Source organism: Salvia miltiorrhiza, chromosome 5 (assembly GCF_028751815.1).
Source record: "Salvia miltiorrhiza cultivar Shanhuang (shh) chromosome 5, IMPLAD_Smil_shh, whole genome shotgun sequence".
NCBI classification, from domain to species: Eukaryota; Viridiplantae; Streptophyta; class Magnoliopsida; order Lamiales; family Lamiaceae; genus Salvia; species Salvia miltiorrhiza.
In genome coordinates this window covers 54,642,508-54,669,062 of record NC_080391.1, presented here as the reverse complement: position 1 = coordinate 54,669,062, position 26,555 = coordinate 54,642,508, and the positions used below count along the sequence as shown (strand labels likewise).

The 26,555-nt window shown below is 33.9% G+C and overlaps 4 protein-coding genes across 6 annotated transcripts; 3 read left to right on the top strand and 1 right to left on the bottom strand.

Annotated features, from left to right (window-relative positions):
* The first annotated feature begins 9,623 nt into the window (after positions 1-9,623).
* On the top strand, positions 9,624-12,957 carry LOC131025142 (probable 6-phosphogluconolactonase 2). The gene is made up of 4 exons (XM_057954761.1): positions 9,624-9,786; positions 10,460-10,633; positions 10,719-10,854; positions 12,286-12,957. Exons 2-4 carry the CDS (start codon positions 10,461-10,463, stop codon positions 12,775-12,777), a joined length of 801 nt encoding a protein of 266 aa, XP_057810744.1. The 5' UTR covers positions 9,624-9,786; position 10,460; the 3' UTR covers positions 12,778-12,957.
* A 2,155-nt stretch (positions 12,958-15,112) lies between these two features.
* On the top strand, positions 15,113-17,265 carry LOC131025141 (protein PIN-LIKES 2-like). The gene is made up of 2 exons (XM_057954759.1): positions 15,113-15,391; positions 15,798-17,265. The coding sequence occupies exon 2, from the start codon at positions 15,868-15,870 to the stop codon at positions 17,074-17,076; it is 1,209 nt and encodes a 402-aa protein (XP_057810742.1). The 5' UTR covers positions 15,113-15,391; positions 15,798-15,867; the 3' UTR covers positions 17,077-17,265.
* Positions 17,266-20,194: 2,929 nt separating this feature from the next.
* Positions 20,195-21,770, top strand: LOC131025140 (probable ribose-5-phosphate isomerase 2). The gene has a single exon (XM_057954758.1). It carries the CDS (start codon positions 20,848-20,850, stop codon positions 21,700-21,702), a length of 855 nt encoding a protein of 284 aa, XP_057810741.1. The 5' UTR covers positions 20,195-20,847; the 3' UTR covers positions 21,703-21,770.
* A 1,165-nt stretch (positions 21,771-22,935) lies between these two features.
* Positions 22,936-25,937, bottom strand: LOC131025139 (uncharacterized). Of its 3 annotated transcripts, none has more exons than XM_057954755.1 (7): positions 25,688-25,937; positions 24,646-24,933; positions 24,080-24,151; positions 23,912-23,979; positions 23,661-23,811; positions 23,438-23,518; positions 22,936-23,350 (listed from the first exon to the last, which is right to left on the bottom strand). In XM_057954755.1, the coding sequence occupies exons 2-7, from the start codon at positions 24,889-24,891 to the stop codon at positions 23,183-23,185; spliced, it is 786 nt and encodes a 261-aa protein (XP_057810738.1). In that variant the 5' UTR covers positions 24,892-24,933; positions 25,688-25,937; the 3' UTR covers positions 22,936-23,182. The 3 variants fall into 3 exon arrangements, with proteins under 3 accessions (XP_057810738.1, XP_057810739.1, XP_057810740.1); XM_057954756.1 differs by having other exon boundaries at positions 25,572-25,917; XM_057954757.1 differs by lacking the exon at positions 25,688-25,937 and adding an exon at positions 25,531-25,630.
* Positions 25,938-26,555: the final 618 nt, after the last annotated feature.

Genomic DNA, 26,555 nt, shown 5'->3' with positions numbered 1-26,555 from the left:
AAACTTCACGTAACTCTACATTTCAATTTGTATCTACAACTTTTGCTATAGATTACATATACACGTAAAATAGACATTATTGAAATAAAACGAAAAATATCAAAGCGAATTATGGTACGTATTTTATTCTCACTATACGACAGAAGAGAGAATTTTGAATCTCATTTAAAAGGTACTTAGGTGCATCATGAAGCCCATTTTCGTGTCATTAATATTTGCACGAATTTTGTCAACCAAAGAATAAAGTATTGTTGGTATGTAATTGAAAATAACATTGAAGAGTTAAATCAAAAGCATTAAATATAGGCTAGGTAACAACAATATGGGGCAAAGAGACAATAGGACCACGTACCAAATTGGCAACTTCTCTATTCAAAGGAATTTAAAATATCTCAATAATTAGTTGGGACCAAATTTAATTTCTTGTACAACTAAATGTTCGAAATTTTCAACAATATTGGAAAAAATTGTCACAAGACAACAAAAAATGAAGAAGAAACTACTTTTTTTTTGGATAAGGGAAAATTGTGAAGTTTTAACTTTAAATTTCGCTGTTTATGAATTGAAGTTTGCACGGTTTGAATGAGTCTTTGGAGATAAGAACTAATTTTTTATTATATTGGGATCGAGAGTTACAAGGAGAAAAATTAATTGTTAAGGAAATAATTTGATTATAATGGTAACATTCATTTTGTGATCGAGAGTTACAAGGAGAAAAATTAATTGTTAAGGAAATAATTTGATTATAATGGTAACATTCATTTTGTGACTTGTACTCTTTTTGCAGTGTGTTAGAAATGGATATTGAGCCCATTACTCCCTTAAAAAGCCTTATAAGGGAGAGGGTTGCCTCACCATATAAAGTGGCTCATGCCACTATCTTCAATCCAATATGCGACACTTCAATACACCCCCCGCACGCGCAGCGTGGACTATCTCAAACGTCATCTGTTGACAACGATATTGGGGGGCCCATCATTGGATTGAGTTGGCTCTGATACCATGTTAGAAATGGATATTGGGCCCATTACTCCCTTAAAAGGCCTTATAAGGGAGAGGGTTGCCTCACCATATAAAGTGGCTCATGCCACTATCTCCAATTCAATGTGGGACACTTCAATACAGTGAATATATAATTGAGAATTTACCTAATCATTATTGGTGTTAGTTATAAGATCCAACTTTGACTATAGAAAAATGAAACTTGTTTTGGACAGTGATTAAACATATACATTTAACTTATTTGGTCGGGGAGTCATACCTTCGTAATTCTAAAAGAAGATAGTTTATATTAATTAATTAAATTCGGTTATTTTTAATTTTTTGGGGTGATGGGAGAATGTTGTAGTACGAAATGATTGATATGTTAAAGTGTGACTAAGGATTTTGTGGTGAAGGTTTTTTGAGAGAAAATTGTAGAGAAGTTTATGTATATATGAGTGATAGTGTGCATGTCTGCGTACATTATGTATGAACATGAAAGAAGTATTTATAGGGGGGAAATGATATCTGGGATAGATCCGTCTTCCAAGTAATGGTGTTAATTTTGTATTTTGAAGAGGGACACCCTTTATATGATATTGTAGTGTGTACATCATTTATGTTAAAAACAGGCGAGAACAATCATGTATATCTATTTGAGGAAGAACACATGAAGTGGTCCCGGAATTATGTTATACTACATATTTGTGATTATTCGAATAGTATTGAGCCAGGTCCTTCAGTCGTGCTTGAAGAAGGTTTCTCTAACTCTAAATAAAGTCATGTGCCAACTCTTATGTGCGGCTTCTGGCTCATAAAGTACGTACGTATCCGGAGTACAGCAAACGTCAAGGGGCAGAGCTGGATCCTATCAGAGGAGAATCGCCTCAATTAGTATTCACCGAAGAGCTACCATCCAGTGAAGGCATCTGCGGACTTTCAATGGTGTTTCTACTAAGCGAGCGGGCAGCGCTGCCGGACCTGACTGCGCTGGAGTATGTCAACACTGAGCAACAGACAAAAGCCGACAAGCTACTGACACGTCTGACGGCTACTTATGCAAGGCTCTCTCTCTAACTAACCTAATGATCGTACAAAACCTGGAATGACTTATTTACCCCTCCTGTATCTCTCTATAAATAGTAGTCTCCTCTCTCATTGTAAGGTTACGCAATACAAAATACAACACCTTTTCTCTTTTCTTCCATGTCTTAGCTTAAGCCTATCAACGATCGTTACTAACAGGTGAAACACCCATCTTCTAAACATTACAATGCAATTCATGAACACGTCACATGAGTATCACTTTTGATGATTTTTCAGGTCTTCACGGGGGGGTTGACTGTTTGAGGCAGAACGCTTCTAATATTTTCCGAGATCCCTCTGAACTTCTTAATACTTATTAGTTCTTATGTTATCCTCGTTTATATTGGACTAGTGAATTCAATAAATTATTTGCGGAATTGATATTACTCCATCAAAGTTTATGAAGTTTTATATTTTGCTATAAGCTACACAAAAATGTACCCTTAACATTCAAATAAATGCTACATAGTCAATGTGTTCAATTTATAAATCATTGATAAAATTTGAACTCGAGGCATCTTGATACAAAAATAACTCATTATAATAGTAGGCCATCCGCTCCTACTGAGGTAAATTCGGTTCTTTTAAATTTTATGACTTATAATTGTGGGCCCATTTCAATGTTTCCATATCAAAAGTTTGAGATTTCGTATAATCAATCAAACCTATATATAGATCACCATCTAAAAACCGCAACCAATAATAAATAAAATATTATCGTCACGGTCACAAACATGAGCCCCACGTACAAAAAATTGATATAGGGTTAACAAAAAATAAATGGGCACTAGTAAAATCAATTAATCAAGTATGCATGTTAGGTACTGATTTATACTGGACAAAGAGTTGCACGTGAGAGAGAGAGAGAGGGGGTGTGGGTGGGGGGGGGGGGGGGGTTGCCCCATATATGATGATGACAATAAACATAAGGTATAATTATCTGAAAATGGATTAGAAAAGGAAGTGCAATGGTATAACAAGACAACCATGCATCATTGTACAAGATAAAAAAAAAAAAAAAAAAAAAAAAAGTGGTTAAATTCCAAAAACGAAGAAATGCAAGAAAGAAACATAAAATGGTCCTAACATTAAAACAACAAATATCCAAATATTACATTTTTTCTAGCTATGATTCCTAGCTTGCTCTCTTTAGTCTTTATAATCCTAACTAACTATACCCTATAAGTATATATTCGTTTTTACATGATTTTGGTGTTAATTTGGTTGAATTATAGAACAAAGGAACAAGGGAAGCTATGACATTTCCTGAAGTAGGTGCACCAATAAATTAATATGCAGTTAACTACTTGGTGATTTTCTTTTTTAATTATTTGGAGAAATTAATGCACCAAAGTTCAATTATACCAATTAAAGCTAGATTAATAATTAACCACGACGAAGGCTGGTACCAAATTTGGAAAATAAAAATAGTGAAACCGAGTTAGGAGATAATAATAATAATAATAATAATAATAATAATAATAATAATAATAATAATAATAATAATAATAATAATAATAATAATAATAATAATAATAATAATAATAATAATAATAATAATAATAATAATAATAATAGCCTATTTTCTCTCTGTGTGTGTGTGGGTGAAATAAAAAAAAGCTAGAATTGAGAAATGATGGTGATGAGATGAAAAGGATCTTGCTTATTATTTGTTCAAGGATTTAATTAAACTAGAAAATACAGAGCCCAAGAACTAGAGACAATTTTAGCAATATTTAAAGGTTTTCTCATGTCATTGGCCTATTTAGAATTTTAAGGTAAAATGTTGATGTCAGAAAAAATAAATTATAAAAAATAAAACCATCTTTGACTTTGAAACACAATCAGTACATCTTCAGAATACAGAGATTAGAAATAATTAAATACATAAATAAACTCATTCCAGACAATTTAGTGCGGATGTCTACAAACATTTCCATTGGTTTATATATACTTAGTATTTAGTCAAACCGTGATTTAATTAAAGAAAAAAAAATTAAGTGGTGCTGAATTTCTTGGAGAATTATTCGTAACATTGTTGATTAGTCATTAAATATATTTGTCCGCATATAATTACTTCAGTTGACATATATTGAGCCTAGAAAGGATTTGGGGGTTTCTTGTAAGCAATTTAAATTTGGTGGAGTTCTATCGCTACAACAATCCTATTGAATACCGATGAAAAGCTACAACTTTCGGCGTTGGAAATTCCGGCGGAATAGTTGTTAGTAACTTTGTGCCGACGACGGCGTCGATTCCTTTTTACGACGGAATCATCGACGGAAAGATCGTCGGAAATTTTTGACATTTTCAATAGATGTTTCCGTCGGTATACTTGAGGGAGAATGGCCAAAGATTTGTTGCCTTAATTTTACCGATGAAAATATATCTGTTGGTATTTCAGCAAAAAATTTAAATTAACAATCATATAATCTCATAACATTCAAACATTAACATTCCTATTAAGGCAAAAATATATACACATTTCATGTGAATATCAAACCAATCTCATAACATTCAAGCCCTAATTACGTTATATCCAAGCCCTAAGAAAAAATTGAAAAAATCATGAATTTTTATGTATGAGTTTTACCATTTAAGCTAGGCCTATTTTTTATAAGAGATACATTTTGATGTCTCAATTTTACCGATTAAGCAAGGCCATATCGACAATTCGGCACAAGCCTAATGTATATAATGGTTGACAGAACCGATCACTTACCCACCGTGGGCATGCATAACGTGCCCACCATGATGTGACAATTGTAATTATAGTAAGATAATTTTAATTAGAGTAGGATTTATTAATTATCTTTCCTAATTAAAATTGTCACATCAATGGTGGGCACGTTATGCTTGCCCACGGTGGGTAGGTGATCGACTGATCGATTCTGTAATTGTTGATTAATCAAATGTGTCATGCAGTTATTTATTTATTTATATGTAATATAGTATATATATAAGTTTAAGTTCGCGTTTAATGTGACATTAGATACATCGATGATATAAGATTATGGCCAATAGGGTAGCACAAAATTTCCCCAACTAGTGTTACGTCATCATTGATTATTTCATGTTGTTGGTCCACAATGTCTTGCAACTTGTGCATGAACTAACCTAAAATAATAAAATACTACAAGCTAGCTCAGAATTTAATTTCCATCTCACATGATGTGCTCAAATATTTCAGCTAATTAAAGATTTATATTTCATCATTTGGTGGGATTTCAAAAGTAAATAATAATTAAAAAAAATGCAATAAGATGGTTTGATTTATGATTCTCAACTACTGATGGTCCAAGCTTACTGGGAAAAAAAGGTGTAATAAAGAAACAAAAACAACATGGATCAGCTTTTTAATGATTTCTACAGAGTAAAAAAAATACATAAATAAATGAATAAATTTGCAACTGAGGTTGTATATGCCTCTGCTCACAAGACAATAATGGGCACCTTTTCTACTTTATGATATAATATATTCTCAACAATACACATCAATATACACATACACATATATATATATAGACGAGTGAGCTAAAATAAAAATACCTCTTACAATATAAAATATGAATCATTTTCAATCCTTAGATTATCAAGATCTACGGTTGATTCATCATCTCGAATCCCATAGATAACGAAAATTTTATTTTTCACAATTCATACATTTACACAACGGATTCATACGCGTTCTACATATAATTCATACATTTTTAGCTGGTTCGTAATTTATGTTTTAAGAATTGTTTTTATTATAGCCTCTTTCTATGTATAATTCATTATTTTAGGTGAAAATGAAATTCCTAGCCTGCCTTAGCTTGTTAATTAGTGATGAAGAAGAGTTGAAGTTGCAAAGGTTATGTCAAGAAGAAGTGTTGAAACAAGGGTGAAGTTTTATTTAGGGTAAATTGTGAAATAAATTGTCATGCATTATTTGACAATCGACCCTCTCTCATTTACTTATTTTGTTTGGTTTGAGGTGAATAGTTTGGGTATAAACACTATTCATATATCATGCTTCCTTGAATTATAAGGTCCCATGTAATATGTCAGGCTTTGATAATGCTATGATTCCTCAAATAGGGTTAATTAGAAGTCTTGATTTGATTTGTCATGATATGTGGGGTTTCCATTAGTGGGGAACCCTCAAAGAGTACACACAACTATATAGAGGTTAAAATGAAAATAAATAAATAAAATGATAATTCGATTATCAAGATTTACGATGGATATGTCATCTTGATGATTGAATGCATTACTCGAGTTTAAATTTTGAAGGAAGCAAAATTTCCAATTTTTTGAATACATTAAATTTGGTAATGAATACATATTTTTATAGAAAATACATTGTTCTCACGATAAATGAAGTTTTCACGTTCTCACAAAAATATAGTTCTACCACACCATATAGGAAGGAGTTAGTTATTATGAGAGCTATAATATTTTTTTATATAGTCATTGCATTTATTGTTAAATTAACTGATTAAAAAAATAAATAGAATTTTCAATCTTTACGAAATTTAAACCAAGTGCGACGTTCATTCATTAAAGTAATGCATACCGTTGAATTTTGCTGATCGAAAAATCAATGATTCTCTGTTCTTAAAATAATTAAAATTTCTATTTGAACCATTTTCTATATATATATAGATATATTAATATATGTGTGTATAATAATGTTTTACTTTGAACCTCTCTCTCTCCATTGTTGGTTGATATTGATGGCTTGAGATGCCCAAACACCCCACCCTTTTCTTTGATAAGTTGATAATTTTTATCTTTTGGTGGTGGAGGTTGGGGGAAAATTTGAAGAAAATGAAAGGTAACATGATATCTCTTCTATACAAAAACATTTGTGATATGTGACATAAAGTTGGTTTCTTTATAAAACATATATGAATAGAATATGGATCAAAATGGCATAATCTCACTTTCACACTAGTGGGGAAAAGCACTTAAAAGACACCAAAATTAGAGAATGGAGTAGAAACGAGCCGTCTTTTGAATGGTTTAGTTGGTAGAGTTGGTTAATTTATGAGTTCTAATCCTTTCTTATTCGAATATTTCAAATATATATAGATTTTCATAAAAGGTAATTCATTTACTAATATACTTTTATTAGATTTTTTAATGAATTTTAACATCAATGTATTGTTAAAGAAAAGTACAGATATATTAGAAAGTTATTTGTATATGGAGTATTTCTTTTTAGTAACTTTCTTGTTAATCGGCTTATATAATTAAATAAAACAAAGGGAGTATTTCTTTTACGAGGGTTGTTGTCGTCTAAATACATCAACTTTTGAGGTAGTCTATAGAAATTCTATGGTTTCCAAGTTTAGTGTTTTGTACATCCTCTGAAAACGATATCGTTTAGAGATGACTTATACAATGTTGTTTTTAAAACGTCCGATAAGTACGCATCAGCATTCCGACTTATCAAATCAACTTTAATTAGAGCGAAAATTGAACTTATGATAAAATTATCATAATATGAATCAGACTATCCTCAAAATTAGTGTATTTAAATACTAAAAACTTTTTTACCAATATCATAATAGAAAAGGAAAGAGATGAGAATTGAAGCAATCTATTTGACTATTTGTATGATGAAAGTATTCAAGTGAAGAAGACAAAATTGGGAAAATATATACCAACAAAAAGTCAAAGGAAGAAGCGGAGGATTTTGCCAAGTAAAAAGAAAACTACAAAAGTAATAATTTAAACTAAAAGATAGGCTAATTAAATGAAAGAAAAAAAAAGCTAAATAGGAAATATAATAAGAAAAGAAAAGGAAAGAGAGTGCACCTTGCAATTAAAATATTCAATTAAAACGGTGCAAGTCACTGGCAATTTGCAAACTTGTCGAACAACCAGACCAGGTGTTTGGTTCTGCTTTAATTTTACCCACTTAATAAATGAAAAATATTTCATCATTCTTTGCTATAATTTTCTTTATTATTGGTGAAAGATGTAGAATTTTTGCTCATTTTTTGAGAGATAATGGGATAGGAAATTATGTAGAATATTGAGTTTGTCCTGCTCCTATCCAGTATAAACACAATCACAATGAGATTTTTCCCACCATTAAAATTCACATTGACTAGTGATATTTCGACTTAAAATAATACTATTAAAATAAATCATTACAACTTTTAAATACGAGATCGTTTATTTTTAAATCACAAATTACGAGATTGTTATGTAAATATTCTCATCATCAAATTGAATCACTAAAAAATTAACTTGTAAAAATTCCAAACTCAAAAATTTGAAAAAATAAGTCCCATCAATGATTTTTTTTAGAATTTCATGTCAAAACCACCAAAATGGATAATAATAATAATAATAATAATAAGTTTTTTTTTGTCCCAAAAAAAATTAAATTAAAAGGACGATTTGCGATTTACTACTACTGTTATCTAAATTCTTGACTAACTTTGAGTTTTGTGATTCTTGAATGACGAGCCTCCCTCTCCATTGGTCCTCTTACAAGTAGGTCCCTATTTCTATTTATTACTATATTTTTTAAAAAAAGTTTTGATATGAGAACATTATGACAACACAATATAAAATAGTACTTCCTCGTCCCATTATAAATAGGACAGAGGGAGTAACATTCTTTTTTTGCGTTGGGTGTAAAATAACATGAAAATAAATATACTATATTTTTTTAAATAATCATGATTTGTTTTAATGCACGTGTTTGAGATAAACCTCCGACTCATATAGAAGATCTTCTTTATATTTTATGTTTTGATGCCTATGTTTGAGATGAACCTCCGACTCATGCGTCTTCTTTATATTCCATGCGTTTTATATTTCATGCGTATGTGTTTAATAATATATACTCCATCCGTCTCATAAGAGTGTATTATATTTTTCATTTTCGTTCGTTCCATAAAAGTGTATCACTTTCATTTTAGGACATGACCTCACTTTCTCCTTTTAAGCACAACCATTCATTTTTACATAATTCAATCACAACAATTCATTTTCACTCAATATTTTATCTACCAATTTTTTTAAAAAAAAATTGCACCATCCCTTATGTGATACACTCTTACGGGGAGGGAGTATTTTTTTTTGTCTCAGAAAAATGAAATACCAATTCTTGTTTCTTTATTATGGAGTAATACTATGAGCAGTGGATTATTGAATACAAGTGTCAAAGGAAATAATTAATAATAAAAGTTAGGATCATACCACGGATCTGAATATTAATTAATTAATATCCCACTTTTCTTATCTAGAATTGGGACAAAATTATAATCTGAAGATCTGAAATAGTATTATTTAAGACCAATTCTCGAGTCAGAATTTATGTTTTTTAATGTCAGAGTAGAATTTCAGAGGAAAGATTTAATCTTGGAACATTGTAATTTTCCCTTCACACACACACACACACACAAAAAAAAAACATCTCTTTTTTAGAAAAAAAAAGAAAAAAAAAAACCATCCTTTTTAGTTCGAATTTTTCGTTTTTCTTCGATCGTTGAATTCTGCACAAGGGAAAAGCAAGAAAAAGAAAAAGGGAATTTCTTTTCTGTGCTGTGCTGTAAAATTTGCAGTAAATAATTAATTTTTACTTGTTTCTGTAGAAATTGGTTTGCTTTGCCATGGTGCGTGTGTATAAAAACAAGGAGTTGATACCCATCTTCTATTCTTCCACCTCATTCAGTTTCTTCCTTCTCTGACACCCATCTTTTTCTCTTTCCATCTGTGAGTCTCTCTCTCTCTCTCTCCAGTTATATTTGGGATTATTATGAAACATGAGATTTGAAGAATGCAATTTTAGTGTTTTGCTACTGTGGGCTTTTGCAATCTGAGCTTTTTCATGCAAAAATGAGTGTAAAAGGAAGTTTCTTGATGTGGGATTTGACTACAAATGTGTGTAATCTTACTTATTTTGATATGCATGTGTTGATTCAAGAAATTGGGCGCTTGATCTCCTTGCTTTTTGATCGGCTGATCTTCATGGATGGCGTTGATTTCTAGTGTTTCTGTACATTTCTGTTTTCATTTTCTAGGTTTCTTGAATTACATGCATTATAGTAGTAGATTTAGTCCTTCAAATGCTGCAGCAGTTTAATTTTTGCTTTCTTGGGTATTGAATGATTTGAATCTCAATTGCAATTTGTGTGTGTGATCACAATGTTGTGAATTGGGTAGTTTTTTTAATGTTAAATGAGGGTTACTTAACTAAATTTGTGATATAACTTAGTTCTAAAATCCATTTCTTGTTGTGAATTGTGATCAATTCAGATTGTGAAATTCTCTGCATAGAAAAAAAAAAGGCATCAATTTTGTGAATGCTGCTCTGTTTCTGAACTCAAACTTACCCCTTTCCTCATTATCAATTCTAAATATCTTGTTATGATTCTTGCGAAAAAAGAATGGCTCTTTCCGGGTACAAGAAGGATGGGAGAGAGCTGAGAATCTTCGAAAATGCAGACGAACTGAGCTGCAATTTGGCAGAGTATATAGCAGAGCTATCAGAGGCTTCTATAAAGGAGAGAGGCGTCTTTGCCATTGCTTTATCCGGTGGCTCACTTGTCGCGTTGATGGGGTACATACGCCCTATAAATGGCTCGTTTTTTGTTGCTGCCCTTTTTTCGTATAGAATCTAACATTTGATCACGGTGTGAGTGTAGAAAGCTATGTGAGGCGCCTTACAACAAGACCGTTGATTGGGCCAAGTGGTATATATTTTGGGCTGACGAGCGCGTGGTTGCCAAGAGCCACGCTGATAGCAACTATAAGCTTGTCAAAGATGGTTTTTTGTCGAAGGTATCTCTCCACCTCTTTGTGTCTACTGATTGTTCAATGATCTTCGACTGCTTTTGGCTTTTCATGAATCTTTACATTGGGCAAGTATGATGATGGCAAGCTTTCGTGTTGTGGAGACTATTTACGTGTATATAAAGGAGAGCCCTTCATAGTTTCGTTCCAAATCCGTGTTGTTGAGATTTCTTTGGAACGTTAGATGTATAAGAGGCGATGAATTGGGATCCTGTTTGATATGGTAGTTTTCTTCTGCAAATTAGTCCATTAAATTTGTGAGCTTAGTGGGTACGGCCTTTCTCGGATTTGGCACGGGGACAAGTGAGATCCTCGTTTTCCCAGTTTTGAGACAATACACTTGTTATATTGAACAATCAATAGATACAAATATCCCATTTAGGGTCTTTTGCCCTTGCACGCCGTGATCCGCGGAGAAATTATAGCTTTATTACCGAGTGGCACAAAATGCTCGATGTTGGAATAGGAAACTGAAGAGTTTCAGAACCACTCGCTTCTTCTTTTGCTTCTTTTTTCGTTAGAAATAGGGTGTTTTTGAGATTACCTCGAGTGAGTTCGGTGTCCCTTAATCCCGAGCAAGTATAAAAAGACGAGACTTAACATTTGCCCACGGTAATGCAAGTGATCAGCCGAGGAGGTCAACCAAATGTTTTGTGCTAGGTTCTTGAATCATAAAGTTTGTTTAGTGTGACTTTTGAAATATGGCTAAAATGATAAGCGAAGAGCTACCTATATAACCTACAATATCATTATAGGCAGCTTAAGATCGTGTTTACTATGTCGTTGTCTCCTTGATTGATACATACCGAGGTTGCCATAGGAGCTGAATCTTTACTTTCCATTCACAATTTGTGCACGTTAGGCTTGCTTTCATGGACAGCGAACAAAGGGAGAAACGGGATAATAGGGCAAGCGTGCGTGATTCAGAATAATTGGCGAAGAACTAAGATCGCTGACTGCTTTTATTCCATATATATATATATTATATGAAGCTACTATATCTTATACATATGCTTCTAACATCTAATGTTGTAACTATTGTATGATTTGTGTTTAGACTCGGTTTACATGATTTGTAGTTTCTTGTTTTTGAGAAGCATCGTTTTTAGTAGATCGCTCGTCCCACATCAACGAATGAACCCGACTCGTTTCCTCTTCTACATGTTCCTATCCTTTTCTACGTCGTCCTACTCATTATAAAGAGCTATAAATTTATGAAAAAAAGAGGATCTAAATTATGATTCTAAATTCGAGTTCCTATCCTTTTTGTTTTTTTTGTTTTCTTTCAAGAATGATCAATAATGATTCTGCATTTTCCCTTTGTAGTGACTCGAAATCTATGCTTTAGCTTCTCCATTGTTTTAGTTCTAGAGTTTTCTCTAAATGATGTGCTTGGATGGCTACTTGTTTCGTTTTCAGGTGCCTATTGTTCACGGCCACGTGCACTCGATCAACGACTCCGTGACCGCGGAACAAGCCGCCGAGGACTACGAGTTTGTCATCCGGCAGCTGGTCAAGACCCGCGTGATCAGCGTGTCCGAGATCCACGACTGCCCGAAGTTCGACCTCATCCTCCTCGGGATGGGGCCGGACGGGCACGTCGCGTCCCTATTCCCGAGCCACCCGGTGTTCAACGAGAAGGAGCAGTGGGTGACGTTCATCACCGACTCCCCCAAGCCCCCGCCCGAGCGGATCACCTTCACGCTACCCGTCATAAACTCCGCCGCCAACGTCGCCGTGGTCGCGACGGGCGCTGGCAAGGCGGAGGCCGCGCACGTGGCGGTCGACGGGGCCGGCCCCGACTACCCGGAGCTGCCGGCGAGGATGGTCCGGCCGATCAACGGCGAGCTGGTGTGGTTTCTTGATATAGCAGCTGCTTCAAAAATTGAAGGTGCAAGCTTTTCCGAGTAGGGTCGAGAAAGTGTAATTGCGGCAAAGCGTGGCTTTTGTATGTAGTGTTTGAAATTTGTAAACTTTGTTGTATCACATTCTGATTAGGATGTTTTGCCATCTGTCAATCTCTCTTTTCAAAAAGAATTAAAGGGAAAAAAAGAGAAAAAAATCTCTGGCAGTTTGAGCCATTCTCCTCAACTTGTATTTCTGTGTTCATTAATAGCTCCCACAAATATTTGATGCATTTTAACATAAGATATTTGAGAATTTAGGTGGAAACCAGGAAGAGTGTTGCTGAAAATTTGATGGATTTAAGTTTGAGAATATTGACTACTTTAATCTTATTTTGTAGATGCTTTAACGCAAACAAAAAAAATTGTTGCTCCTAATTCAAAGGATTTATCCACGAGAGCATTAGTAGAAATGTAGAATGAGTAACAAAATACTCTGTCTGTTCCAATTAATTTGATCAATATTTCTTTTTGGACCGTCTCAACTAAATTGATCTATCTTTTAATTAGGGGTGTCTAAAGACTCTAAACGGGACGGGCCGGGTACCCTACCCGATTTTTGCGGGTACCCGACCCTGCAATTTCAGAAATTGTCCCACCCGATACCCGACCCGAGGTTACTGTCGGGTACCCTAATACCCGATGCGGGTACCCGTTGCGGGTATTAGGGTACCCGCATACCCGCATTTCATGCATTTTTTTTTTTTTTTGGTAAATAAACTTACAGATTCAAAAATATGTAGATGATTTGGATTAAAAAAATAAACTTAAAGATTCATTATGCGACTTCAACTTGTAAGCTTCAAATCATTAATTCATTATGCAAGAACCAATAAGAATCATTAAATAGAAATCCATATTAGCCTCCAGCTTGAATCACTCGATTCACTCGGAATTCGGAAAGGAAGAAGAGCAGTAGCTTGAATCATCTATTGACAAGCTTTCAATTTTTATTGCATTAGTCAAATTCCCACTAGTTATTTAAATCACAACATTCATTAATTATCTGAACATTCAACCGAAGAATAACAACAAAAATAAAAATTATTTCAGACCAGAGGCAGAGACTGAGCGGCGGTGAGTTGAAATTAGGGCAGCTACTTGATTCTTGAAATTCAAATTATTAACATTATTAAATTAATAAAAATATAAAATTATATATAAATTATTAATGAAGCGGGTATTCGGATATACCCGATACCCGACGGGTATACCCGATACCCGCAGATATCATCAAGCCAACACCCGATCCCGACCCGCATCCCGTCTCAGGCGGGTATCGGGGCCGGGTCGGGTATACCCGATACCCACAACCCGTTTAGACACCCCTACTTTTAATATAGAATAAACAAGTTAACATTTAATCACTTATTCACTTTATTACTAAACGCTTAAAACATTATATTCTTAAATCTAGTGTCGAAAAGAAGTTTATCAACTTAATTGGGATGAAAGGAATAAAATTTAAATCTATAATATATTAAAAAGACAACTTTCAATTGAAATCAATTTTAAAATTGAGTGGCAATTTTATAATTATAATAAAATTAAAAATTTATACGTAAGTATTTTTTTTCTAATATTGTGAAATTCAACTAATTATAAAATATTTAATATGCATATCAAATTGAAGATAACGATAAAAGCTTTAATTTGAAATATTTTATATAAATATTTGATTTAAAATATATAAATTATATTTATTTAAATACTAAAAATTTAAAATTTTCTATCTCCTCTCTCATCTTTTTTGAATAAATCTAATTTTTAATTCTTTTTTATTTTTATTTTCATTTTTCAAGTATTTTTTTTTACTTTTTCGTAATATCAATTTTTATTATTGTGAATTCTTCTTTATTTATTATTTTTTCAATAATTCAGTTCAAATATATTTAATTGAAATTTATTTTTTATTATATTTATAAATATGATAATTGAGTTGATATATTAATTTTATATAAATATAAAAACGTTTCTTGTGTATTGCACACGAGGTGCAAATGCTAGTTCTATTTAAAAACCCAAAAGTTGAAATATGAAAATTCGTAAATGGTTGATAAAACTAAGTATATAAAACGATTCGTCCAATTTTATTTCTATACATAAAATAAGTATGGAATAAACTAAAAAATAGTATTAAAAATAAAAAATCTAGTGAAAATTTAAATACACGCGAAGATTTTATGGAAGATTTATTATATCTAGTCCTTGACCCATAAACTAGTACCGTCGTTATTTGAGTTAGATATATCTAATTCCACCGAATTTTGTGTCACGTATAATAAGTTTTGAGCATTATAAATATATTGAGTTGATTATAAATGCATAATGTTATCGAAAATTTGACGATAACAAATGCGGATTCGCCTCACCCTTAAAAGAAATCAAATAATTTATTCCAAAACAAAAAAAGAAGAAAGAAAATAAATGTTTAAAAAAGTAAATCAAGTGAATCATAAATGGAGAGAAGAAATTAAAATAATTTTAACATGGAAAGAAATTAAATTATGTTATTGACTAGTAAGCAGAAGTGGCATGATATAAACCATAATCCGCCACCTTCTCGTGATTCAATCTACAAATTCATGTGCAGAATCCCTTCTTTGCTTCCTACTAATCAGGTGAAACTTTTTTTTTTTTTTTTTTCAGATTTATGTTTGTTTAATTTTAATTCTTGAATGCATATTGTTTGCGTTTTACTTGTTGATTGATTCGAACCAGATTTAGCGCCACTTTGGCCTTTATGATCTGAATTTATACTGCAGTCTTAGATTTAGTTAGGGTTTCCTGTTTCGATTGATCAAATTATGTGTTTATGAGTGGTTCTTCATTTTCTTGCAGCTTATCTTTCTTATGTTGTTAATTAGCTTGAATTGTGTGATCATGTGATAGACTGATAGTAAGCATTTGATTTTTCAAATTTTATGGCTTTTGTTACAGAGTTTACAATACAGTTGAGTTGTAATAGCTTTGAACTACTGTAATGTTATGTTTCTGATAACATAATTTTGCCCTAAAATTTTGCAGATAGAGTTGGTTTTGGGTTAGGATAAGTGGGGATTTATGTATATGTTGAACTTGTGTGCTTGATAAGAAGATGATACACAGCAAAATCGATGGTTTGAGCGCGATTTTGCCTTTGCTGAAGCTACTCTGCCTTACATTAATCGGATTAATTCTTGGACACCGGAGAACTCAAATCGTCCCAAAAGCTACATTCAAGCTACTGAGCAAGCTCGTATTCGCTCTCTTCCTGCCCTGCCTCACTTTCATCCATTTAGGGCAATCCATCACGGTCGAGAACATTAGGCAATGGTGGTTCATTCCTGTCAATGTGTTAGTGAGCAGTGCAGTAGGTCTGGTATTAGGGGTGTTAGTAGTGATCATATGCCGCCCCCCTCCTCAATATTCTCGTTTCACGATCACCATGACGGCCTTTGGGAATACCGGAAATCTGCCTCTTGCTATAGTTGGCTCTGTTTGTCATGGTGAGGGGAATCTGTTTGGACCCGACTGTAAGAAGAAAGGGGTGGCGTATGTCTCTTTCGCCCAGTGTGTCTCCGTGATTCTCGTGTACACCGTCGTGTATCACATGATGGAGCCCCCGTTGGAGTATTTTGAGATGGTCGAAGGGGGTGAGAAAGAGGAGCAGCAAAGCTCGGTTGAGTTGAGTGAATCCCTGTCCGGTGTTGAAGATCAAGAAACTCAAGATTGCAAGACTCCTTTCGTTGCTACCATTGATGATGGTGTTCGAGCTGTTGAGGCCGATAGGAAGATGAGAATCGTAGCTGAGCAAACTCCGATCCAGCATATACTTCAGCCACCAACAGTGGCTTCTTTGCTAGCCATCATAGTCGGCATGATCCCCCAGATAAAATCCTTCATCTTTGGATACGACGCTCCACTTTCTGTGATCTCCGACAGCTTGGAGATCCTGGCCGGTGCCATGGTCCCATCCGTCATGCTCATCCTCGGAGGGATGCTGGCCGAGGGGCCAGATGATTCCAAACTTGGTAGACGCACGACTATTGGCATCATTTTAGCAAGACTCTTGGTTCTTCCTCTTGTGGGAATTGGAATAGTGGTGTCCTCGGATAAGCTTCATTTTCTTGTCGGAGACGACCAAATGTACAAGTTCGTGCTCCTACTGCAGTATGCAACGCCAAGCGCGATTTTATTGGGAGCTATCGCCAGCTTGAGGAGCTATGCGGTAAGAGAATCATCAGCCCTTCTTTTCTGGCAGCATTTGTTGGCTATGTTTTCCCTCTCGTTGTATGTTGTTGTATACTTTAATTTTGTTATATAGTTGCAGAAAGTAATTTCTGGCTCACCATAAATTAGTAGATACTAATACTCTTTATGTAAATTTGGACGGTTGAGATTGATTCCTGGTTCGAATTTTGTTCTTGATGGCTGTTTCTTTTCCATCTTCTGAGAGAGCATTGAGAGGGGAAATGATTCTTGGAGGTTTCTTTCTATATGACTCATTTTGTTAGCTTTGTAGTCTCTTCTTACACTTGTTATTGTTGTTTTTTCTTCACAATTTATCTAAAACTAAGTGTGACGTCTACGTTGGGACTGAAACTTCTTCTGTGGAAATGTGAGACTTTGGATATGGCTGTAGGACTCGATGGAGTTGGTTATCGTGAGAAGTGAAAATATTACAACGAACGTACAAAGTTGTTGCATTTGATGTGTTTCGTCCCTCATAAGATTCGAATTCGGATATTGCATTCATGATCTATCAAGATGATGTATTTATCGTAAATCTTAACGATTCAATAATTGAAAATAGTTCTCACGTTCACATTCTTAAAAAGGATTGTCATTTGAAATTTTGAACCTCCTTCTATAAAATTGTCTTTTATCTTAAAAACTACCAACTACTTGCATTTAACATATGAAGTAATTGCACTTAATCGATGAAGTATTTGCACTTTCGTAGTTTTGGATTCAAATCCCACAATGAACGGAATTACAAGGCAATTATTAGACTGTGAAATGTAGTTGCTTTATATGTTTACTGCATTTAATATATAGGCTGAATGGAAGGTTCGTAATTTCTACGAAAAATCAAATTTTTACTATAACTCAACGTATACATATATGTTAAGTATTTGGATCGTTATATACTCAATGACATTTATAATTTTGAAGATGTTTTATTGTATTCGAACCTGAATTCTTAACCGTTTGATCGAGTCGAAACATGTATTTACTATTTAGTGCATATTTGTACTTGTAAAAGTGCTTGATAGTATTTGGTTTGTGAAACTAAATTTAATATAGAACCAACAATTGTTGTCATGATGGGATCATAGAATATTTTTTCACAAATTCTCCTCGTAAAACAAGAACCAAACAAAGTTGAATACTACCCACCAAGGCACCAAAGTAACAATACTTTATTCTATCCTACTATATGTTTTGTCACTAATTCGTTATTTACATTAATTCATAATAATACTTTGCAATATACTACTATCAGTTATCTGTTCTATAAATTAATATCAAAAGTAGATGGAAAAATCTGACGCACTAAAGCAAAATCCTAATGCATGAGATATGGGAGAATATATTGTGTTTACATTCATACACCATTTGCAAAAATGTCCTTTTCTTATAAACACTTGTAAAAATGCCCACTTTCACTTATGAAAGTGGGCATTTTTACAAGTGTTTATAAGAAAAGGGCATTTTTGCCTATTAACACAAAATAATATATATATAGAAACAAATGAGAAAAATGTTTTTTTGTGGTGATTGGAATATGGCCCACTTCCCGCATTTGTTTGCCACACTCATAGATAGAATATAATAAAATAAAACAAAATAAAATAAAATAAAAAAGCCAATGTTTTGATTCCTTTCATATATATGGACTATGGAGTCTATGGACCTATCATAAAAGCCATATTTTTTTTATTAGCATGCGTATTGAAGCAATTGAGCATGTAAATATCATAGTGTTTGATCTTTTGCAGATAGAAATTAAATATTTTTCTAAAGTTCCATACTTTCCGGTGTATATAGTTTCCCCTTAAATTAAAGTACTCAAAAGCATGATTCGTGCATGTTATGTTGCTTTGAATATTACCTCAAAAAAAATGTTGCTTTCGATATTTTGGTAAAGATTAATTGGGAACCAGTCATTCTGTGATTATTTTGTTTAACGCATTAAACCATTATACTAATGCAAACACAAAGTTAAGCATATTTGTCCGATTTATAATTTATTTGTTCATTCATTTTTGTGACAATAAGAAACTCACTACTAATATTTATGGGTGCATTATAAGCAAACTTAATAGCACGCAAAACACATAGATAAGATAAATCAAGATGAGACACTAAAGTATTTTTTTCAATATGCGTGCGTTGGTAAAATGGTCTTAGATCAAAGGTTTCAAGTTCGATTCTGTGGTGAAATCTTAAAAAAAAAAAAAAAATTGTCTCTGTAACTAAAAAAAGATTCTCTTTAATGAATAGATCTTGAGTTCAAGTTTTTCATTTAAGTGTGAATTGCAATTCTATTTATTTGCATATATAATTTGTATTAATTTGGTTATTTAATGAGTTATTTAAAATTCTTTATAATATTATTAATATATATATATATATATATATATATATAGCTTATATAACAGCTTAAATAATATTGATGAAATACAAATTTTCAGATTTACCATCGCGAACTCATCCACTCTACCAAATGACCCAAACCAAAGTCCACGATGGCTACATTATTTTTTAAAAAATTATGATGATAAAAGCTACTCAATAGGAGTTGACTTTGACACATCGTATCGAGTCCTTTCTCCATCTCTCAATTCCATACAATTTTTAATCTCTTTTTAAAAATAATTCTCAATCACTTGTGTTTGTTTGAGAATAGAAAAACCCATGGATCTATGAGCTTAACTTTTTATATCACACGATTTAACTTTTTATAATAAATTAATTATCCTAAATTTTATATCGCACGATTTAACTTTTTATATCAAAAGTTTTTTAACTATTAAAATTCTTCAACTTCTTTCACACATATTATATATGATTATCAATGACATTAATTTGTATCCCACACAGTCGCTTATGCATAGCTCAAGTGTCAAGGATGAAGCATCAAAAGATTCTTATGTGATAAATTTTGGGTTCAATCTCAAATCTCAAATAAAGCATCAAAAAGACTCTTGTGTGAGAAATTTTGGATTCAATTTCGTCTGCGTCCGATGTATCCCAAACAAAATAGTTTTCCACATTTGCGAATGATTTATTTGATTATATAATATATACTCCTTGTAATTCTAAAACAAAATGTATCCCAAACAAAAATTGTCTCTCTTCAAAATAAAATTTAAACACTAACTTTATTATTAATAAAAAAATTCTCTTCAAAATAAAATTTAAACATTAACTTTATTAATAATTTGATTTCACATCTTCAAACTAGAAACTCGTCCAATTTCAAAACTCATGAGCCCTCCAAAAGTCTGAAGCAAACACCATCCAACACTAAAAAAAAACTAAAAAGAGTCCTACACTTCTTGGAAAAAATTAATAATAAATGATTTCACATTTTCAAACTAGAAAATAGTGATTTCCAAGAAGCAACGTATAGAAATAGTCACCCCAAAAATATGCTGCAGTATCCCACACTCTCATCTAATTAACTATGTTGTCAATTTCTCTCCATTATTGACTCCTAAATAGCATGTAAAAAAAATAAAAAATAAATTAATAAAAAAAAAGAAAAAGAATTCCAAGTTCCCAAATAGAATTGATCATTTCTCATTCATCTCCTCCACCCCACAAATCTTCTCTATAAATACCCCTAAACCCTAATTCACTTTCTCTCACATCAATCCCTCTCTCTGATTTCCCACCACACAATCCAAAATATTCTGCAACTCAACCCTTTTTTCCCAATATTGTAAACCCCATCAAAAATATTCGAAGAAATCGTTGCAACCATCCAATTTCTTATCCTTTACCAATTCTGCAAAAGAATTTTGACATTATTCGTTACCTCAATTTTCTTTTTCGGCTGAATGGTCTACAATAAATACGAGCAGCCATGGCAGCAGCCTATCCACATTTCCTAGTATCCGAAACCCTAACCGCGGCCACGCCGCCGCCGATAATGGCGACCCCCGCCGCCTCGCCCCTCACGCAGGACGAATTGAAGAAGATCGCCGCCTACAAAGCCGTCGAGCACGTGCGTTCCGGCATGGTCGTCGGCCTCGGCACCGGCTCCACCGCGAAGCACGCCGTCGACCGCATCGCCGAGCTCCTGAAGCAGGGGAAGCTAAGCGACGTCGTCGGGATCGCCACCTCCACCAAAACCTACGAGCAGGCGGCGTCGCTTGGCATCCCGCTCTCGGATCTCGACGCGCACCCGATCGTCGATCTGTCAATCGACGGCGCCGACGAGGTCGATCCGGATTTGAACCTCGTCAAAGGCAGGGGCGGATCGCTGCTGAGAGAGAAGATGGTGGAATCCGCGAGTAGGAAATTCATCGTGATCGTTGACGAGTCGAAATTGGTGAGCCACATCGGCGGCAGCGGGCTGGCAATGCCGGTGGAGGTGATTCCGTTCTGCTGGAGCCACTCGCTGAGCAGGCTCAAGGCGCTGTTCGCCGACGCCGGCTGCGTCGCGAAGCTGAGGACCGGCGGCGGCGGGGAGGCGTACGTTAGCGACAACGGCAACTTCATAATCGATCTGTATTTTGAGAGGGAGATTGGGGATTTGAACGAGGCGAGCGACAGGATATTGAGGCTGCCGGGGATTGTGGAGCACGGGATGTTCATCGGGTTGGCGAGCTCGGTGATCGTCGCCGGCGTTAATGGCGTGACGGTGAAGACGAGGAAGAAGGGGGGCGAATTGGGGGTCGATTCTTTCAGTTACAGTGATTTGAGGAATGGGTTTTAGGGATTCTTAAATCTTCATAGCTAATTTATTTTTATGAATGGATTAATTAAGGACTTTTTTTGGATTTATTTATTGCCTTATGCATTTTGGTTTCAGTCACAAACTTAAGTCGATTTTTTCTAAAAATAATTTTAATATAGAATTGAATATTTTTTTTTATTAGCTAAGGATTGGGATAATTCCAACACAACAATGTGGTGATATTCGGCCCATTGGGTCAAATATATAGGCCCCTAGTTTGAAATTTAATTGGGCTACAAAATTCTTAAACCCAATCTTTGATGAAGTGGATAGTGTATACTCCTATATTAAAAGGCCAATATTTCAATTTGAAATCAAATTTGAAATTGATTGATAATTTTATAATTCTAATAAAATAAAAAAATTATTTGTAAATTATATTTTTCTTTTCTTTCTTTCATCTTATTTTTCATTTTATTTCCTTTTAAAATTATAAAATTCGCCTAATTATAAAATTATTAATATGTATATCAATGTAAAGATAAAAAATTTTAATTTGATATTCCCTCCGTCCGCGATATGCGATATCTCCACATTGTGGACCGCACGAGTTTTAAGAAAATTGGTGGATAGTAGTAGATGATATTGTAGAGAGTGGAGTTTGGGTCCCATTATTGTTGTGAGTGGAAGTTTATGGACCATACTTCTATAAATGAAAGTAGAAATGATATTGCGGACGGACCGAAATGGCAAATGTGGAAATGATATCGCGGACGGAGGGAGTATATTTTATGTAAATATTTGATTTAAAATATAAAAGTTATATTTATTTAAAGATTAAAATTTTAAAAAATTATCTCTGTTCTCTCATCTTTTTTTGAAGAATTTTATCGCGGACGAAGGGAGTATATTTCAGTAATAATCGTAAATCATACAAAACTATACATGTACAAATTGAAATATAGTTAATACAGAATAATTTAAATTTTAAGCCTCTCTAAGTTTTTTTTTTTGAGGGGTTTTTTTTTTAGAAGGGAATCCTCTCTCTAAGTTTATATACTTATTATTATTAGTGATAAAATATGAAGGCTTTTCCCAAAGTCATCAACTACTTCTCATAAGCTTTTCCATAGTCAACAACTACTTTCTTAACATTTCAAACTGTTTCATTCTTTCCTTGAGATCTCATCCCAAGTTGGATTCCTTGGCTTAGGACAAGTCAACATGTGCAAGAAAATAGGAAACTAGTTGCTCAACTGCCATGACAATATCTACACATCACAATTTCATTCTCTCTCTACATTTTCATTTTTCAATATTCTGTACATATGCTTCTTCCAGAGGTGTATCTAAATCCCACCTCAAAATCTTGTCTACTTCTTTCCCTTTTCTTTTTTTTTTTTTTTTTCTGGGATCAATTTACACTAGATTTTTTTTTGGGGGATAAAAATTTACACTAGATTATAAAAACTGAAATGTGACAAATTGCAAGTTTCACTGCTCTTTCTTGAGCAGCACTTTAGCTCACTGCATTCAGATCTGGCCCATTCAGAGGTAACGGGCTCGATTCTTCGTCAGACGCAGGAGGCGTCGTCGCCTGTTGCTGTCGACGACGTATGATGGAGGTGACCGCTTTAAGTATTATGCAGATTGGCAGAATAATCCCAGCAACTCGCAGCACTAAAAGCTGTTTCATACATAGGTTTGAGAGAGAATAAGGAAATCTTGAATGCAGCTTTGCAATTTCTGATTCTCATATATGTTAAGAACTTACCATGATCAGCGGGAGAGAATAGTTCCCCGCTCGACTCACGACTACGGGGAGAGTATGCCGCATAATTAGGAGCACCATGAACTGCACGAAATCGAACGAAAACAATGAATAAAAGAACACAAAATGTAGCATTCAAGTAGTAGCAGATTTTGATCATTTTGTTTTCGATTTCTCAACATTTGCTTCATTGTACCATGAGAGAGAGGGAGAGAGAGAGAGTTACAATTATGGCTACTGTGCGGCAGCAGACTATGCTTCGTGATGTGGAAACAGCGTACTCGTCGTACTCTGGGTCGAGGAAGCTATGATCAGCGGCGACCATTGCAATAATGCGTGGATTGTTCAAATCTCTTCTGGCAATTTGCCAATTCCCCCTGATGAGAATGAATCATTATTAGTGGCAAGAAACTATACACGGTTGCGTAAGATCCTTGTATGTTTCAAGCTACACGAACGTATAAGAATGAGAACTACCTCAAGTTCATAGGAAGTCCGCCAAAACGGAAAATTGGGGGCGGTGCAGTATATCCTGGCTTGAATTGCTGTGATACAAACTCAACGAGTATGAATAGTGCGACACTTAGGGGCAAGAAAGTAACAGAAGAGGCGAACTCAACAAGAAGCAAGACAATATGAACTCACCTGATGGCATATCTCGCACATGGTGTCACCCTTCTCATTGCACCACTTTTGCACACATCTACGGTGAGCATACTGAAAAAAAGGCGATAGGAGAATACACATTGTAGTTACATATGTAAAAGTATTGATAATATTCGAGTGTCAAATGACTTTTCTTGTTGAAAATGCAAGGCGAAACAAGGTTCAAGCGAGCCTTCAATTCCTTTATACATAGCTGGTCCCTATGAACCTTAATGTTCTCTAAGTCGAAGATGATATGGAAATTGTGCTTCTACTTCTCAATTTTGGAACAACATCGAAAGAAACCACTACACCTCTTTGGCTCATCAGCTCCATCAAAGATTAAGGCCTAATGAAAACAGAGCAACTATCCCACCAACAATGAAAGAAAAGAAAAAAAAACTAATCTTGCATGCCATGCATGAATCATGATCAAACATTCTCAAACAGTCAAATTGGAAATTTCTAACCATAAACAATAAATGAACAAGAATCTGATACAGAAGTAAAATGAATGATGAATTAGACGGTATAGTAACTAAATTGATGAATTAACAGCAACAAACCTTCAAGCTTCCAGAGCAAGAGCATGGAGCCTCCATGCTCGAATCAAAACCTTCATCCTGGCATATCCTGCACTCGACCACCTTCCTCGGAGACAAACTACCATCGGAGTCTTTCTGGTATGAATAGTCGATTGCTGCTTCATCCACAGTGATGGGAACTGCCTGCTTCAATCTACTCTCAATTGCAGCCTCCAGAGTCGATTCAGTAAGCAAACGATCAACCAGCAAAACAAAGTGATCCCCCATTTTTTGTCGAACAAGGGAGGTTTTTGCACGACGAGCCCTCACCTATCACAAGAACTTCGACATTATACAACAGCCTATCACAAGAACTTCAACATTATACAACAGAACTAAATATTGGGGCTAAATCTAATAGGGTTGAATTCAAAGTGTGATATGTGTCAACCAGTATTGCAATATAATTAAGTGTTCATTTAAGTATAGTTGAATAACAACAAATATCTTCAAAAATATTGCCAAACCCTATCAAGGCTGGAGACGAAAAGAAATAGGCCTCACAAGAAAAACATGTAAAAATTAAAAAAAAAAAGAAAAAAGAAAAAAAAAAGAAAGGTAATTTGCTTTTCCTCAAAAGGAAAATGAAATGGGAACCCTTTGAACCAAATTCTTCAAAGAATCCCAAAAAAAACACCAAATATAACAAAAACCCAATTCACAACAACACCCAAACAAACATTCCAAGATTCATAACATCAAGCAAACAGAAACGTATTCAACAAAGTCCCAAGAAAAATTGAAATCAAGCATAAAACAAGTGGTGTTTTATCTCAACAAGAGTTTCTTACAAAACACAAACTACCCCAAAAATTGTGAGAGTTTCAGCAAACATTCTACAAAACAGAAAAAGGAGAAACATCACACATTCGGCAAAGGGACGAAAACAGAGGCAAATTGAGCGATACCCAGATGCTAAAAAAGTGATCTTTAGCGGAAGTCGGCGTTTAATTTGGAATAAAATTGAGATACAAAGTGAAGGGACTTTAAGAGAATATACATAGAAAAGAAAAGAGAGACTTACAAGAAGGGTATCGGATAATCTGAAAGCTAAGAAATCTCTCCTTTTCTTTTCTAGCTAAAGCAACAGATTGAGTGTTCAAAATGTGATTCAAGTTTTCTCTTGTTCAAATACACAATTGTTGTATGCAATCATGCCTCTACATAATATATACACGCGCGCAGAGAGAGAGAGGGGAGCTTTTTCGAAGTTCAAAAAATGAGGAAAAAAAAAATTGGGAAAAAAGAAAAAACAGTCCGAGAATAGAATAGTGTCTTTGAGCCTTTCAAGCATGTCCCTACCATTAATAATTACTGTACTAGCGACGTTTGTAAGAATGAAGATAGAATCAAAATCTTCATTTTTCATTTTTTTTCTCTCAACATTTTAATAAAAACTTTTTTAAATTTTTCATTTTTTTAATAAGAGGATAAATAATCTTAATTCTAATTTTTTGCTCGTTGTGACTTTAAAGTTTCCAATATGATAATTGAAAGAGAAACGTCTTACCAACTAAGTTGCGTTACGTTGTTAAAAAAAAATACTCCTTCATCCCATTATAAGGGCTTGAAACTTTTCGGTAGAGAAATTAAAGAGAATGTGTAAATTTGTTAAAAGTGGTAGGATTCATACTTTTTTAATAGTTAAATTTTTTCATTTATGAAAACAGACTACTTATAATGAAGCGTCTCAAAATAGAATACAAACCATTTTTAATGAGACTGATGAAGTATTAATTATCTATAAAATATCAAGCATGTCTAACTTTTGATTTTGACATAAACTATTTTTTAGGGAAAAAAATAAATAAAATTTTAATTATTTTTAATTTGGCCAGAATTAGAATTTCGATTAGATCAATTTTGACATGCAAATTCAAAATGAGTTATGA